Genomic DNA, 17,914 nt, shown 5'->3' with positions numbered 1-17,914 from the left:
GTTTATGTGTAAATGCTGTCCTCTTACTCCTTCTCCGCCATCCCTGGACTGACTCGGTGGATAGTATGCGATTCCTGTCCAGGAGAAGAGGTTCCCACGGACGGCATGAGGTCTAGGATGCCTTTGCGACTGCGTGTGCGTGTGAAAAAGCACTATTTCGCTGCGCCGCGCCCTTTCCCCTCATTTCTAGCCTTTTAGGTCAAGAATGGAGTGAGTGAATCCGGATAGTGGCTGCCGGGCTGGGCGACTGGCCCCGGGCTAGACCGAACCGCAGAGGCTCAGTTAAGGGGTGCGGACAGGTGGGTTCCGGGCGCGGAGGCGGTGGGAGGGTGCTCGTCGCGCGGATTTGACCACCACGGTCCCGGCGCCCGGGGCCCTGTGCGACCGTCGCCGGGGCAGGACGACTTGAAAGATCACGGAGAAAGAAAACACCAAAACAAAACCCACCGACTGCCCCACGTTTCTTTGCAAAGAAACCGTGGGTGGAGCCCAGAGCTGGACTATTTATTGAGTAGAATTCCGCGAGGTCGTCTCCGCCCACCCACCCAGCGCCCCCAGAGCTCTGCGCGTCCCACATCCCCAAAGTGGAGCTTCACTCCACTTGGGGCTCGGAGCGGAGGTCGAGACAAAGTGAGCGACTTCTTCCATGGGTGCTTCCAGAGTACTAGGCTTTGCTCCTCAATAGTAAACAAAGTGTCGCCGCCGCCTCCACGCTCTTTTGCCTCCTAGCAATCAAACACTGAGACGGGCGAGAGACTCACAGAAACATTTGAGAATTACCAGAAAATAATAAGCCATCCAAAATAAAAATAAAAAGAGAGAGTGTGTGAGAGAGAAAAACACCCCACTACCCCCCACCAACTCACTGCCACCTCCCGGTGGAAAATCGGCCCCCGCCCAGGACTGCGTCCACTGGCTGCCTGGGCGGCGGTGCCGCGCGCTCATTGGCCGCCCGGGCTGTTAGTCAGGGGCGGGCCGGCGTGCGCGCCGCTGCGGGCGGGGGGTGGCGGCAGATCCCGTAAGTCCGGAGGCCGCGTAGTAGCTGCAGCCTTCGCCGCCGCCGCCACATTCAACAGGCAGCAGCGCCGCAGTCGCGCCGCCCGGGAGAGCGAGCGGCTCGCGGCGTCGGTCCGTCCTCCGGTCCGCGGGCCCTGTCAGCAGGAGCGCGGCGCCGGCGCTGTCCGGGCCCGGCGACACTGGTCAGCCGTCCCGTCGGTGCAGCGGACTCGGAGGAGCCTAGATGTTGATGGACTCGCGAAGTTAAGTTCTGGGCTCGCGCTTCCACTACAGCGCGCCTTCCTCCCGGTTTCCATCCGCCGGCGGCACCGACTTCGCCCCCACCCCCCACCAATCTCGGACGGGCTCTTCGCGCCCTCTTCTCCTTGGCCCCCAGTGCCTCGCTTTACCCCTTGGTTCTACCGCGGCTGGGGGAGGGGCGGGGGTCACCATGGCCGAAGCGCCCCAGGTGGTGGAGATCGACCCGGACTTCGAGCCGCTTCCGCGGCCGCGCTCGTGCACCTGGCCGCTGCCCAGGCCGGAGTTTAGCCAGTCCAACTCGGCCACCTCCAGCCCGGCGCCGTCGGGCGGCGCGGCCGCGAACCCCGACGCCGCGGCAGGCCTGCCCTCGGCCTCGGCGGGCGCTGTCAACGCTGACTTCATGAGCAACCTGAGCCTGCTGGAAGAGAGCGGGGACTTCCAGCAGGCGCCCGGCTCCGTGGCGGCGGCCGCGGCAGCGGCCGCGGTAGCGGCGGCGGCGGCCGCCGCAGCTGCCGCCACCGGGGGGCTGTGCGGGGACTTCCAGGGCCCGGAGGCGGGCTGCCTGCACCCAGCGCCGCCGCAGCCCCCGCCTCCCGGGCCGCTGTCGCAGCACCCGCCTGTTCCCCCGGCCGCCGCGGGCCCTCTCGCGGGGCAGCCGCGCAAGAGTAGTTCGTCCCGCCGCAACGCGTGGGGCAACCTATCCTACGCAGACCTCATCACCAAGGCCATCGAGAGCTCCGCGGAGAAGCGGCTCACACTGTCGCAAATCTACGAATGGATGGTCAAGAGTGTGCCCTACTTCAAGGATAAGGGAGACAGTAACAGCTCGGCCGGCTGGAAGGTGAGTGGTCTTGGGGCACATGGTCGGATGGAGGAGGGGGCGCAGGGACTTCTCTGCCGGCACTTGAGGTCGGAGTAGGGCAGATGAGGGGGTGGCTGTGCAAGTTTCCTTGTCCTGAAAGTGCAGGGCACACGAGCAGCGCGTGCAGGGAGCAGGCGAGAAGTGGCAGATGTAGGTTGTAGGCTTGCTTGGGACGGGTTGGGGGACTGGATAAGTGTGCGCGCGCTCAAATGCGAGTTGGAGTGGGACGGGGAACGGGCTCGTTTGGAAACTGAGGGAGTGAAAAAAGTACAAGTGACATCAGCGGGCAGAAAATTTCGCCGGTAAAAGAAGGTGATTCACTGGGAGCTGCTCCCCCACGGCCGGTGTGGACTCCTGCCGCAGCTCCTTTCCCTCCAGGACTTCGCGGGTGAGGCCGGCTCCTTTCCGCCCCCTTGGGCCGCGCCGGGGAGCCGTTTCCGCTGTGCTTGGCCCTGGTGGGCACGGCGAGGGGCATCTGAGCCCCCCGCCCCCACAGCGGGGGATGGGGCTGCAGGTGGAGGGCAGAGGCAGGGCGCGGGCCGGCCCGTGGGGGTTGGCAGTGCAGTTTTTGGAGGCCGGTGTGCATTTTGCTTTGTTTTGATTTTATCCGAGGTGGCCTTGAGTTCAGGGGACCCGGCGCGCCGAGCCCGAGGTATCTCATCCAACACGTGCAAAGGGATGGTCACCGCCTGCAGAGCTGCGGCGTCCGGCCGTGCGGGGCGAGTTAAAGTTCAAGTGTGACCCTCGGCGGGGGCGGAGGCGGGAGCTGGCGGGGGCGAGGGAGGGGCCGAGGGTGCAGGAAGCGAGCGCCTTTAAAGGGCCAGCGCGTCCTGGCGGTGAGCGGCTTAAGGCCGGGTTGCCGGGAGGTGCGGCGGGCACTTCTCTACGCAAGGAAGTGCCCCTAAAGTTGGTCTCGCCCATAGTCCGAGGCCTCTAATTAGGCACGGCGAGGCTCCTCTGGGTGACCAGGGCTGGGTACGTGTATACTTTCTCTTCGCTTTGCCACCTCAGTGTTACCGAAAACGGTAGTGTCCAGATCCGAGGGCCAAGGCCGGGGGCTTTGAGACAAGTGTTTTGGAGGCGTTGGAATGGAGGTGCGCATCTGGGGAACCGGCAGGGACCTCCTCCTGCCTTCATGGCAGGACTGCAGATGAGGCGCTTCTGGCCTTTTTTTGCCGTTCAGAGAGACCCGGAGAGACGGTGGGGGCAGTCATATTCCTACCTCCAGGTGAAGGTCTGAGGCCCCTCTAGAGGACGGGCTCTCGGGACGGTTACGCAGGGTCCATTTGCCTTCTGGCCTCCTAAAGCTGACAGTTTCTCAGGCACAGGTGGAGGCATTGATGCTAAGATTCTCTGGTTGAGCCAGACTCCTTCCTCACCCCTCATGCTGACTGTATAGCATAGTAAAGTTAATCATAATCTTTATGTACAGCATAATCTTTGCGCAGTTGTTACACCAAGGTTGTTTTACATACACTGCCATACTTGTGGTTATTGTGTCAGAAACATTAAGTAATTCACATCGTATTAAGTTCCTTGGAGGAGCCAGGATTTTATTTTTTCCAAAGTGTGTTTTAGAGTAAAGTTAGCACTTACCACCTCATTACTAGGCATACATGCAATTTTACCAAGTGTTTTTAAAAAGGTAAAGCTCCTCACTGCAATCTCAGTATATATTCTTTTAAGTCACAAAGTGGGGCTTCCCTGCCAAATCCAATTTTACTTAACATTTGAATTTAAGTACTTGACTGACTTGCTCATTTATTGATCCTACTTGAGCTATGATAAAGCACTTGCCATTTAAAAAAAAAAATCTTTCTTTTTTTTGGATTTCAAAGTACAGTGTGTACTTTACACCATTCTTTTATGTCCTTGGAAATGGATACAACCTATTTAAGCTTGCTGGAGTGCCTTTCTTTCAAGGTGGAGAAACGCACAGTTTGGAGATTATTTTTAGTTTTGCCTCCCAAATGGTCTTAAATCAGGGTATTCTTAAACTAGAAATGTAACTTAAACTTTTTAAGATTTAGTGTTTTTTTAAAAAATAGATTCTAAGGCCAAACCAGTGCCCCGACCAGTTTTATTAGGTTCTTGTTCTAATTTTTTTCTCAAATGCAATTATAATTTTATTATTAAAAAAAATTACTTAACAGAGCTAGCAGATCCATTAAGTGTCAGTAAGGATTATCTGTCCAGACTTGGGGGCCCAGTGGCAGCTCCCAGTAGAAACCCAGTGGGGCTTTGAGGAGGCAGCAGGCTGCCATTCTGAGTGAATGCTTCAGGTGTAATCATCAGTGGGAGCAAGTCAGATTACAGCAAGTGCATTTTCACTTTGAGTAAAAGGGTATTTTAAGAAGAAGAAAAACGACATGAAGTGTTCTAACTCATAACTAGTTTTCTGGTTAGAGTTTTCATAAAAATGAGTTACTTGTTAAAACCAAGTTTCACTCTCAGATCTGAAAGACTCCTGTTTTAAAGATTCATAAAAGGAATAAATTTTACTATGACTTTCAGCTTTAAAAAATTCAGTTCTAAAATGCAAATCAACCAAAAGTTAACTGTTTTGAGCCTTAGGAGAGACTGCTTTGGAACTAAGTATTTCCTGTGATTTACTACTGGGAATTCTACTGAATCTTTAATTAAATATAGTTTCTTGTGCTTTACTTCCTGGGGCCTGCCTGAGAATTTGAAAGTCATTTACATAGTATTATACAAAATAGTTGAAAAGCTGTTAAATAGTTCAAAAACTTCTAGTTCCTTAAATACTGGTTATATGTTCGGGACATGCATTTTGTGTTTGTTGGGATGGTACCTTACATTTGCTTTACACTTGTGTTAGTATTGGCTAGAACTGTCAATAAGGTTACACACAAAGTGGAAGCTAAGACTTTTGGAAAACCCGGGATCTTTTAAACCATGTTCAGTATTTATAAATAGTGAAACTTCATTTCCATGACCTGTTGTTTTTTTTTCACATAGAAAACTTTCTAGAGCTTGGGAAGTAGTATTGTGACCTTTGGCTCTCTCTCTGTTTTTTAATGGTAGTTTTGAGTTGACTCTTCTTTTTTGTTTGATATTATTTGGAATATTTAATTTAGGTTAAAAGAATGCTTCAACAATAAGATTCAACATGTGTCAAAAAAGAAAAATTTTAATTGTTTTATTGTAAGATAGCTCAGATAGTATTTATTTTGGAATGACATTTCTTAAATTTGGTCTGTGAACTGAGAGTGTATTTTCTTTTTTTTTTTTTTTTAACAACATTTTTTATTGTTAGTTTCAGGTGCACAAAACAGTGTAATAGTTAAGACGTTTATCATTTATATCCCTCACACAGTGAAAAGCCCCCTCCCCGATCTACTATGCCTCTGGCATCGCACACAGCCATTACCTTTCCACTATTTCTATTTCTAATGCTGTACTCCACTTCTTGCATTTTAAAATTCGTATCTGTTCTGTAATTGGAGTTTTTAATCTGTAGGTGAGTAATTTTGCCACAGAGATCCCATGGCAGGAAAATGGCTGCTTTGTTGCTGCACAGTCACATTTGACTTAATTCTGGTGAGGCTGACTTCTAGTTTGTTACAGAAATTACCTTAAGGAACACGTTTTTTACAGATGGGTGAAAATTGCAATATCTGTATTTGAAGGGAGCGTGAGGAAAGAGAATTAAAAATGGGGAATGGGATTATATAGCCAAGTGTGGTATCTTATTTGCAAATGCTGAAAATTGTGTGGGACTGATGTGAATATGTCTTATGATGAGATTTTGTTCAGAAATTCTAAAATAGATGTCAAACATGAATATCTTAATTGAGACTCATAAGAACTTTAATTTTATTTTACCTGTGTTTTTGTGGCAAATCCTTGGAGAGATGGCGGGAGAGGTGGCTTCTATTTTTTAATATTTGAAAGAAAGGTTTCAAAATTCTCAGGTAAACTTTAAAAAAAAGGTTAACATTTGTCGAGACCTTCCGGAAATTACTGAAAGACTATTGCATTGGCAGTGGACACAAATATTGCTAGATATCATACGCTTCGCAGGGAATCTGAGCAGACATTTGAAATGAGGATGAGGGGAAAGAATACTCAGTGGTTAGCTTAGAATCTGCAATAGGCTAGAAACATTTTGCCAGTCCTTGTATTCTAACCTCTTCAACCAAGCTCCTAAACTGCAATTCCATATAACTTTCTAGGAGAGCAACTCTCTGTATTTGCCTGGAATTTCTTTGTGAAGGCTGAACTATTTGTATTTTTCTGGAACATTCTACCCTTGGAAACTATCCAGTACCCTGGCATCATGGGAATTTACTGGCCAGTTTTTTAGTCTGTGTGTACCGTAACTTTGGGGCTTCCTGGAATCCTCTTGGAAAGCCAGTATAAACCCCATGGTGATTGGAGAGAGCAAAGGAGTTTGCAACTGTACAGATTATCAGTGAGCACAGAGTGGATTCAGCGCTGCTTCTTTGCAGTCCAAAATTTACTTTGGCCTTCATAGAAACAATTTGCAGAAACTTGCCCAAACCCCTGGGACCTCCGCTGGGTCAGATAACCACCTATAACCACCTTTTTTCAATGTGTACAAAATTCTGAAGTTGGTGGGTTGTTCTCAATTGTGAAACAAAGAACGAGGTGAACTTGAAAAAAATATTTATTTTGGTGTCTAAGGTATGCACGTTTGCATTCCAATGGATATATTGTATACAAATGTACTAAAGTATGGAAGAATTCTCCGTTTTTTGCTAATTCCTGGTAAGGACTAATAAAACTCAAGTCAGTGGCACAGAAATTCTTTGCAGAGAATTACTCCTTGTTATTTGTAAGGAACATATGAAACAATATATTTTGTGCATTGGTGAGTTCATGTGGTCAATCTTTTAAAAATACGTTTTCCCGCTGGCATCCTAATTTAGTCTGCTCAGTTTACCTATGGTTTATCAATTTGTGGGTTAAGCACTCTAAATATGGAGTCTTGGGTTGAGTTTTTCTTGTCACTTAAGGCATTTGGACCACTGTCCTTTTTAAAATTTCTTTTCCCATCTATCCATATATAGCTTTGATAGAAGCTTAAAGAAAAAAAAAGTTTTGATGTTAAGCCAAATAAAATTATAGTGTTAACTCTGCAGCACCTTTATAGTTTATTATTTAGTGAATTTTCACCCTAATGCATTACTTAAGGACATATTCAACATGTGTCCTTTATTTCAGGCCATATTCGTCATAGGAAAAAATACAGTGAGACAGAGTTTCGTGATAAGCTTCTGTAGACCCCAATTCTGGTTTCAGTGATTGCAGAAGCTGCTCTTTCTGGTCTGTAAATCACTGAGGCTGGCAGGGGAGTGTCTCAGTTTTCCCCTTTCTCCTTTTCTGGCGACCCACCCCGTCTGTAGAAGTATTTTCTTCTCTTGGACTCGGTTGCATTGTACTGCCTGATCCTCACCCCTCATTCTGACTTCTCCAGTTGTTCACTCATCATTTTTCCTTTTCCTGTGGTCAGTCGTGAGCATCCCTTAGGGCTAGTTGTGGATTTTTTCTCAGGTCCTATTTTAGATGACTTTACGCCTCTATTGTCCTATGTCTCCAGTTACCTAAAGGCCATGGATGTCCCACTTTCAACTCAAATTCAACATGTCTAAACCCAAGCGTGCTGTATTTCTTCTTCCTCTCAGATGAGACGCCTATCTTGATTTCCCTGGTTTGGTTAATGGTCTTCTTAGCCCTTTCCCTCGTTTTCAAACCTGGATGTCGTCTTCACTTTCTTCTTAGGGTGTTCAGTGTCCCTATGTCTGTTAACTCTTCTTTCTCAGAGTTTGAGAAAGAAGACTTGCACTTCCCAACCTCTAACCATTCCCTTAGGTTCGCTCTTATTTCGGGCTAGACCATCCTACCCCCAGGACTTGGGTCATTTGTGTGTCTACTGGAAATTCCACACATTTTGCTTAGTCTTCGAGGCTCAATCAAGTTCCATTCTTGGCTTGTGCCAGAAAGTGTTTTTTTGCCTTCTCTGAGTGAATGCTTGGTAATCTCTTAATTCATGCTGCTGTGTATTATAATTTAACTTTAATGCCTGCATGTTTTAGTGCCTCAGTTATATTTTAAATATATGCTTGGAGAAAGTATTTTTTTCTTGACACATGAACCTTTTTATATTTCTGCTTCCTGTGTATTCAGCATGATCACAGTCTATTATGCGAGAATAAATTTATTAGTAGTATAACTAAAGAACAGTGATTGTTATTTTCAAGAGATGGTCAAAGTATTTTTTCCCGTTTATTGAATGACTATTGTGTAAGATGTACTAAATACATTTGGATGATAGAGAAAGGAATCAAACTAGGATTGTGACATGTAAATAACTATGATACTTGGTAGAAAGGGTTAAGTGCCTTTGAGAAAAATGGAGTTCTGTGTTGGCCATTGAGGTGGGTCTTGAAAATGGGATGTTATTCTCCAAGATTTCATTATAAAATCTTTAATACATTCAGCAAAGTTGAAAGAATTCTATCTACATTGCGCATGCATACCGTGTTTCCCCGAGTATAAGCCCTAGCATGATTTTTCATGATGACATCTCCTGAACATAAGCCCTAATGCATCTTTTGGAGCAAACCTTAATATAAGACCCAGTCTTATTTTCGGGGAAACACGGTATATACCTACCACCTAGTTTTGCTGTTTTGTTATTACTACTATTTTGTCATACTTGCTTTACCATATGTCTATCCATTGACACATCCATTTTTCTATCCATCAATCCATCTTATTTTTTAAATTTATTTTTGGAATGATGGACTAGCATTCAGAAAGGCATGAAAATAGGGAAAGTGTCAGTTTCTCTGAGTGCTAGATGGAATACAGAGCGTTTGAGACATATAGGTAGGAGAGCCTTGTCAGACTGGATTTGGGCTTTATTGTGAAAGTAATATTGTATTATAAGACCAAATTTTTCTATGGAATTGCACCTTTGTTTTTGTAATATAAGAACTTATGAATATAGGTTTGTATTTTTAGTTTTTTTTTCAACTTATGTGTAAATACAGAGACTTACGGAATACAATTTAAAGCCAGTAGTGTACTGCATTTGATTTAAAACTGACGCAGAGAATTTGGTACAGATTATGTAATTGACTTAATATGAATAGTAAGCATTTACAAAATATTTAGCTTTTTGCTTGTTCTGTTCTTTAAAATTAACTTTCTGCCCAGTGTCCTAGGAACAGAGTGATTCAAAGAAAGAAAGATCACTCTTGAACATAATTCTTTTTTTGAAAAAGGAGAAATTATGAAGTTGAAGTTAGCAACCTTAAAATGTACTTAAGGCAGTTGTTACGGAAAGTTATATTGGTTTAAAAAGATGCTTTAAAATATAAATATCAATTTTAATAATGGCATTAGCAAAATATTAGATATCCTGGATAGCTCTTTCATTGTAATAGATCTTTATTCCACTAACCCAAGTACAGAAATAAAGACAGTTGTAATGAGATGCTTCAACAGATCCAGAGGAGGTTAAATTTGGAGAGGCTAAACCCAGAATTGGTGCCAAGCAAACAGTCGTAACTGAGTGAGTCTGATTAGCTCATGGTGAACTAAAAGGTTTATGCAACAAAAACTGTATTGTGACATCATCGATAGGCACAAATACAGATTTATTAAACTTACTAGCCATTTTAGAAATAAGTGTTGAAGATATGTAGAAAGCTATTTTACTATAGTAGCAGACTGCATTTTACTTAAAAGATACTTTGCAGAGGGGTGCTGGGGGACAGTGAAACAAAAGTAGACTGAATAGTTCACTACTGTTTATTAAATTGTAAGTTATCTTCCACAGGAACAAAATACAAAGTACACTTGTGTGATTGTTAATGATGTCACCATAAACTAGTCAAACCAACTAGGAAACAATATGGAATTGGCCAACTTAATGTTTTCCCACTATTAGTGTTCATAGAGCAAGTGAAGTTCAAAATTGTAGCTCTTTGCTCTTCATTCCATCAGTAGAGAGAGGTAGAGAACATCTTCAGCCTTCAACTTGTGTCTCATCTTGGGTCCAATACTGAAGGGAAGAAGTATTGGGTCTTACCTCCTTCTGGGAGGAGAGTCAGACGTGAACTTGTAGGTCTGCTGGAGGACAGGTTATTTCTACGAAGGTAGCCTTTTCCTACTGACACTAAGTCACAGGAGTCCTTTAATTCTTAAGGACAGTGAGTGGCACATCTGCCTTAGAAGAGAATTTCACCTCGAAAGCGTGTGGCATCTGTGACCTGGGATGTGCTGTTATTTCCAACAAGGCCTTGCTCCCCTCACACACCTGCCAGCACATACAGGCAAATCCTGAGGCTGCCCCTTTTACAGTGGGACTTGCTTTCAACTCTCTGTATGGATCTTTGAGACCTAAAAAGGAAATCTTTTTCTGCCATGATTAATTTCCCCCCAGATGATATTTGTCTTAATTACAGTGTCGTTCTTTGTGTGGCTTAAGTTATAGAACTGACCTTAATGCCAAACAACATAATCTTAAAAGCTATGAAGATGCTGCTCAACTCATCTGATTAAAGCAGAGCTGTGATGAGAGGGGGGGGGGGGGGCGGGGGGCAGGAAGAGGGCTTGACCTGTTTCCACTGGTTTTCTTGTTTGATTAAACACATTTCTTGGATAAACTGATTTTTCTCAATTGCCATTCCTCACAAGTCTGGAAAATTGTCATGATTTTGTGAATCTCTACTTTTCTGATATTAGATTTGATAAGCATCAGAGTTGAGAAGAAAAATGTTTTTCTGTTTACAGCCCTGATCCTGAAGTTGTTACAGATCCGCCTCTGTGCTGCTCCCCAGAGGCCTCTAGTACTGGTTTGCCGACCTAAACATTTGAAAGTAGCTGAAGGAACCTGGCCTGGGGAAGGGGCTCCTCAGTGGGTTGCACTTTGTAACTAGTAAAAAAGTCTCTAAGAGCATGATTAACTCTCTAAGTCTTATTTGGACACCTGCCTGGAAAGAAGCCTAATGAAGGAAGGAAGAAGAGGGGAACCAGTTTGGATTTTGTGGGAAGATAAAGGTCTTGTGGATAGTTGGTATCTTTCCCAGTAGTTATCTGAGGCCTGGAGATACTTAGCTTTGCCTCCTCAAACTCTCCCCCAGCCTTCATACCAGTTTTCCTTTTACATCTAGAAAATTAGTGCTTTTCTTCCACCTGTACCAAGGCCCAGAAGCTTGCAAGGGGTGGCTTGAAGGAATACCCATCTTGTCTGAAAAATCCCTGCAGACAATGGAAGGATCTTTATCTTTGCAGTGGTGGTGAGGTAAGCATTTTTCATTCTGCATCTGAAAAATGCATTTAGATTCCAAATCCAGTGTGGAAAGATAAATTATAATTGGATTGCGTAATAGCTAGGCTTGTAAATATTGTGTGTCCTTCAAAAGCTAGAAAACAAAATAATCATAGATATTTGGGAATATCTATACAAGTAAATTATCAACTACTTCAGACTTGTTCGGTTGCTTGGAAGCGACGTCAAACGAAATGGTTTGCATATGGTTTAGTTAAAGGCTCTTATTTTGGCAGATTCTTGAGGTAGTGATGGGCAAATGTGGATTTTATTGTACTATTTTGATATGAAAGGAGTTTTTTCCCAGCTATTTTCATATAACCTGAAGTGTAGGGTTGCATCAAGATAAATGCATCAAGATAGGTGCATTCAGTCACCATAATTTTGTATCAGAGATAATGTAGTTTCTTTACTCTGAAGCTTAATTTGCAGAATCATCAATTTGTCACACCAGTGTGGGTTGAGTGTCAGGTTTCAGCCTGCCATCCTGTGATTTGAATGGAGGAGAAACCCAGCTACCTTAGGCAATTATTACATCACCTGTCGGCAGCCAGGGACCTCCCTCTCTCCAGGGCCAGCTCTGAAGGTGGCTGAGGGGGAGATAGCAGAGGGGAGGTTGCAGAACTTGTAAATATCAACTGAGGTTGTTTGTGTGCTCACTGTATCTCACACATCCTCCACTTTTAAGAAGTAAAACGGTCTAGCAAAAGCTTACAGAAATGCTAGCTGGGTGCATTTCTGTAAGCTTTTGCTAGACCTTTTTTCTGGGTGGGTAGATAAACATGCCATGAAATTTGCATACAATAAATGTGAAATCTTCCTTTGGACCATCCTACTGAGAGTTCTGTGTAATCTATGTGACTGAATTGGTCTCTCTCCTTTAATCTTTTGAGAATTTAACTTTTTTAGTGGTCCATTATGACATTGGGATACATTGAATGTGGAAGATTCCTGTACTCATTCTCTTTTGTCACCTGTGTGTCCAAGGTGGTTTCTTGAACCCTTTAGAATTCATGAAATAGAATTTTGTAGGACCTAGATTTCTATTTATATATATAAAGTTTGTATTATATATATAATTAAATACTATATGCATTTGTATTAACATGCAAGCTTTGAGATTGTATTTAAAACATTGATTTTTTTAAAAAAAGATTTTATTGGGGAAGGGGAACAGGACTTTATTGGGGAACAGTGTGTACTTCCAGGACTTTTTTCCAAGTTAAGTTGTCCTTTCAATCTTAGTTGTGGAGGGTGCAGCTCAGCTCCAGGTCCAGTTGCTGTTTTCTAGTTGCAGGGGGCGTAGCCCACCATCCCTTGCGGGAGTCGAACTGGCAACCTTGTGGTTGAGAGGACACATTCCAACCAACTGAGCCATCCGGGAGGCAGCTCAGCTCAAGGTGCTGTGTTCAATCTTAGTTGCAGGGGGCACTGCTCACCACCCCTTGCGGGACTCGAGGAGTTGAACCAGCAGCCTTGTGGTTGAGAGCCCACTGGCCCATGTGGGAATCGAACTGGCAGTCTTTGGAGTTAGGAGCATGGAGCTCTAACCGCCTGAAACACCGGGCCGGCCCAAATATTGATTTTACACAGTATTTGATGGCTTTACATTGTAGAAGAGGACACCGAAATGGTTTATTGCTGTTGTTTTCCTCTTCTGAAGTATTTGGGATAATTAAATAATTAATGCTAAGGAAACTTACTAGGGTTAAAAATTCCTGCAATTAGCTATATTTTGATGCTATTTACATCCTCTGTTTTTGTTCTGTCATGGATACTTCCCCAGATGTGACCACACTTACCTGTAGTAGTCCTATAATATTATATTCCAGTATTCCTGGGATGTTTCTTTAAGGTGCTTTGTATTTCTTGAAATGTCATTTTAACATCTTTGATAATCACTGAGAACATACTAAAGAAAATAAATACAAGGAAAGCAGAACTCGGGCTATCACAATAAAAATTTAAAAGCATGGTTGTCTCAAGCTTCAAGAATTACCCTGCCCGCACTTCAGTGTTTGAGGACTGGTCCCCCCATTGTCTGTCACTGCCCTTTCAGAGACTGCTCTTCTTCATGATCTGAATTTCTCGTTGTGGTGTCTAACTCAGAAGTAAGTATTTTTAAAGCACTCTGTTGAATTTGAGTTTCAAGCCATTTATTAAGTAGTTTGAATATTAAAGTTTGTACTATTGCATCGTTAGTGTGGTTGCTTCATCTTAAGTGAAAAGTGGAGGATGTGTGAGATACAGAATTAAATGGAGAGAATATTGTATTGATATACAGATGTAGCCCATATTTATGCTGAGTGTTTTTTTCTCCACAAACTGGGCTGGTGCATGTTTGAGGTCAATTTCAGAATTTATTATCATTTGATTGAATGCCTTACGAATTGTATTTCTAAGAAAAATTTAAAAAATATTGTGCCATGTGATCCTATTGAACAGGGTAAATGATCTTGAGTTATGTCAGATGTTGAATGTATTCATAGAAAGACCCTACTTCTTTTGGGATGAAATTGTGGACAGGTTTTAATCAAAGACAAGCTGTTAATGGCTATGGTTCTTAGACTGACGGAGACTTCCACCTGTGTTTATATAAAAGGCAAGAAGAGAAAAAGGAAAACACATTGAATCACAGAAGTCGGGAGCTGAGATCTGTTTCACTGGGATTTACAGCTCGGGGGCTCCAATTAAGCCTCATTTACACTCCCCACCCCCATTTGTGTTTCACAAAACTGAAAGGGGACTAGGAGGAAGAAGTAATGAAGTCAACAGGATAAAATGAAAACTTAAAACATTTCAGATACTAAGGTAATGAACGCATCTGAGTGTTCCTCTCATGACTGCTGAATTCTGTGATCCTTAACTGGGAATACACCCGTGGGGTTTGTAATGGAGACTCCCTCACCCCTTTAGTTACCTGCTTTCTTAAGCTTGTTTCTGGGTGGCTTGCTGAGACTGTTTGAGGGACCCACTTTAAAACATGACGTTGAATTTTATTAAGCAGACTTTCAAGTCCCTGCGTCCTGCCTTTTGCACAGAAGCTCGTCACTCTTGGTGAGGTGTCCCTGCTCCCTCAGGCTGCTATCTTGTTTCTCTGGCCTGAAACAAGTCAGCAGCCACTTTCCTGCACTGGCCCATCACCTCAGGATCTCACTGATAAGAGCATAATGACTTGTCAGACCACATTTATTGTGCAAATGAACTTGAATGTCACTAGGACAGCATACCTGTGTAGGCTTAAAAACTTTTGAATTTAATGCCTTTTCCATTGTTTTCATGAGGTTATAGCTTTTGGATTTATAAATGTAAGTATATTAATAGTATTTTTGTTGGGACAAATATGAGGCATGACCTTTGACATTCTGCTTGGCTATGCCTGGGAATTTGACATCCTTCAGTTTAAATGGAATTCCCTTGCTTTGTTTCCTGTGATAGTGTGGGGAATACACACTGGACAGTTTCAACCAGAGGTGGAGGAAGACAGGAAAAAAGTAAAATTGGAATACACAAAGAGGGTATTATTTTTGCTGGGTGTGGTTTAATTGGCATGCTTTTTATAGGAGTCTGAGCCTACAAAAGTAGTTAGTGCAGCATACTAAGAAAATGCTGTAATATTTAGTTTTATTTATTTTTTTTGATCTGGACTTAGTTTTTTTTTTTCTTTTTTCTTTTTTTTTTTAAAGATTTTTACTGGGGAAGGGGAACAGGACTTTATTGGGGAACAGTGTGTACTTCCAGGACTTTTTTTCCAAGTCAAGTTGTTGTCCTTTCAATCTTAGTTATGGAGGGCACAGCTCAGCTCCAGGTCCAGTTGCTGTGCTAGTTGCAGGGGGCGCAGCCCACCATCCCTTGCGGGAGTCGAACCAGCAACCTTGTGGTTGAGAGGCCGCACTCCAACCAACTGAGCCATCCGGAAGGTCAGCCACAGCTCAGCTCAAGGTGCCGTGTTCAATCTTAGTTGCAGGGGGCACTGCCCACCATCCCTTGCGGGACTCGAGGAATTGAACTGGCAGCCTTGTGGTTGAGAGCCCACTGGCCCATGTGGGAATCGAACCGGCAGCCTTCGGAATTAGAAGCATGGAACTCTAACCACCTGAGCCACCAGGCCGGCCCTGGAGTTAGTTTTTGACTAGCTTGACTTTTTAGGGTCTTTGAACTGTTTTTTGTTTAAGAACCTGTGGTAGCAAGAACTAAACTGCCTGTCATGTCTGTGATGCCTTTACCAGTAGTAAGTATGCCATCAGCAGCAGAGAAAGCTGTAGAAGGGACCAAATTTGCACTTCTCCCGTGAGAGAGGAGAGGGTTTTGCTGCTAATGACTAAACATTTACATGTGTGGTTCTGTTTCCTGAATATAATCAGAGCCACCATCAAAAATTATCCCCTTTGAATCATCATGAAGTTCAAATATCTAAAATTTGATGAAGCAGAGAGATATCTTGAAGCCAGAGTTTTACAGTATTTCCCTTTTAAAAGTCACAAAAGTCAATTTTTGCCTTAACTGCTTTAAAGAGAAAATCATGATCCCCTGTAACCCATTAAAGACTTGCTTTTTGTTCATTCGTTTTCTCATTTCCCACCTAAGGCTAATACACAAGGGTAGATTAGTTAAAAGTGTAGGCTGTAGTCTGTCTGTTCTATTCTCAATTAACCACTAACTGAAGAATGCCACAGGGAGCCTTCTGAGCTTTTGAGGGCACATATCTAGATGGCTCTTACTAAAAGGGCACTTACCTTTGATCATCTCCTACTCCCCCTCCTACGTTCTCATCTCCTCCTTTGCTCTTTCCTTCTCATTTTCAACCCCCTCATTTAAAATGTTTGATTTGAATAAATTTCTCCCACCTATTAATGTAAATTGGGTGAAAAGTTCCTTTTAAACGTCACTGCTGGTTACTGGTGTGTTCTGCTTCACCACAACCACAGCCACTGGGAACGCTCACTGCATTTCCCATAGATTCAACCCATCCAGAAGTATCTACAAGTAGATTTACTCTGACCAGTTGTCTGTATAGGACTTACCTTAAACTGTTGGACGTTCCCCTTTATTTCCCAGTTTTTGGGTTTTGGCCCAAGAGTTTATAAACTGTGATAGGAGGTATGAAGAATCCTGGAGTCTTAGTTTGAACAAATTTTAAAACTACCCCTGATATAGGAGCCTCTGCTTGGCCATTTGGGGGTTTTGAGAATGCACTCCCGCCCGCACTGCTGAAAGTTTCTTTCTATATTGAGCCTGTGTGTTCACCTATGATTTCCACTCCGCCCCCACCCCCCAAGCTTGCTTCTGGTTCTGGATTTGGGAGCTACATTGAATCAGCTTAATTTGTTTCCCCCAGGTACATGAAGCCAATTCCCATCGTTATTCTTTTCCAAGCTAAGCAGTAGTAACTCCTTAATGAGCCCTTCAGAGGACTTCCGAGTTCTATACGTTGTCAACATGTCAGAAAACCAGGTCTTGCATTATGGATGGAGAATGGCCAGTGAAGTACACAGCAGGGATGGCTCGCCATGGTGCCCTTGTCCAGGGGTGCATGCTTCTGGTAGGGCGGCTTGAGAAAGCCTGTGCTAGCTTTTGGATGCTGTGTCACCCTTTGACAGAGAAGAGAGGTGCCAGCGAGGCTGTAACGGTGTCTGGAGGATGGTGGTATGTGCCTCACTGGGCATGATACAAGCCCACTGCCAGTCCCACATGGAGCAGGGCCCATAAAGGGGAAATCTACGAGGAGAGCGAGGGAAGTCAGCTAAATGGAAGCAACTGCGTTTTCTAGCCTTTTAAGCTAAAATATACGGATGTGTTTGCCTGTCTTGAAAGACATTTTTACTACCACCAGCTTGTGTTGGTAAATAGGCAGAGAAGGAAGGAAGTAGCTCTTCAGTGCTGGATAGTCTGAAGTATACAGAAGTAAATATCCATTGAATCTGCACTGCCAAGTGCATCCCATGCTGTGAGGTGTAGTTAGCCAATGTTTGACTTTCGGGAGGAGAACCGCACGGGGTGCGAGATGAGTAATCACAGCCATCACAGCCGTGGCAACAGCGTTCTAGGTGTGGATTGTCATCAGCTGTTCTGATGAGCTAGGAAAGTGTCTTTGTGCTTTTCAGTGGTGAATCTTGAACTCTGTCTCTAGCTATAGTCTAGTTTAGCAGATTCTGCAACCTTCTTCATCTGTGTCAAATGTGGAAATTATTAACTTTGAGATGGGTGGTATTGGCTGACTTCACATTTTGAAGTTTTAAATTTTAATTTCTGGCCTGGAGAATATGAGACCATGGACTGGAGAAGTCTCCACATTAGTAAAACGAGTTAAAACCAGAGGGTTGTACGGTTTTTGTGCTTTAATAAGGATGAGAGAGAATGCTGCCCCTGTGTTTTGGGTGAATAATTCCATAAATAGACATTTTACCTGTTGATTATGTAGATCTGACCCAGTCAAACCAGGCTTTGTGAACTTGAGATCTCCAGTACTC

General features: G+C 43.9%; 1 protein-coding gene across 1 annotated transcript in view; it reads left to right on the top strand.

Annotated features, from left to right (window-relative positions):
- Positions 1–996: 996 nt before the first annotated feature.
- The window catches only part of FOXO1 (forkhead box O1), an 89,032-nt gene continuing 72,114 nt past the window's right edge, over positions 997–17,914 (top strand). Inside the window, exon 1 of the mRNA XM_019749470.2 lies at positions 997–2,098. Coding sequence (XP_019605029.2) covers positions 1,448–2,098 — 651 coding nt within the window. The 5' untranslated portion in view covers positions 997–1,447. The remainder of the gene's footprint in view (positions 2,099–17,914) is intronic.

Source organism: Rhinolophus sinicus, linkage group LG04, assembly GCF_036562045.2.
Source record: "Rhinolophus sinicus isolate RSC01 linkage group LG04, ASM3656204v1, whole genome shotgun sequence".
NCBI lineage: Eukaryota > Metazoa > Chordata > Mammalia > Chiroptera > Rhinolophidae > Rhinolophus > Rhinolophus sinicus.
The sequence above is the reverse complement of the archived record's forward strand: the minus strand, read 5'-3'. Positions and strand labels throughout refer to the sequence as shown.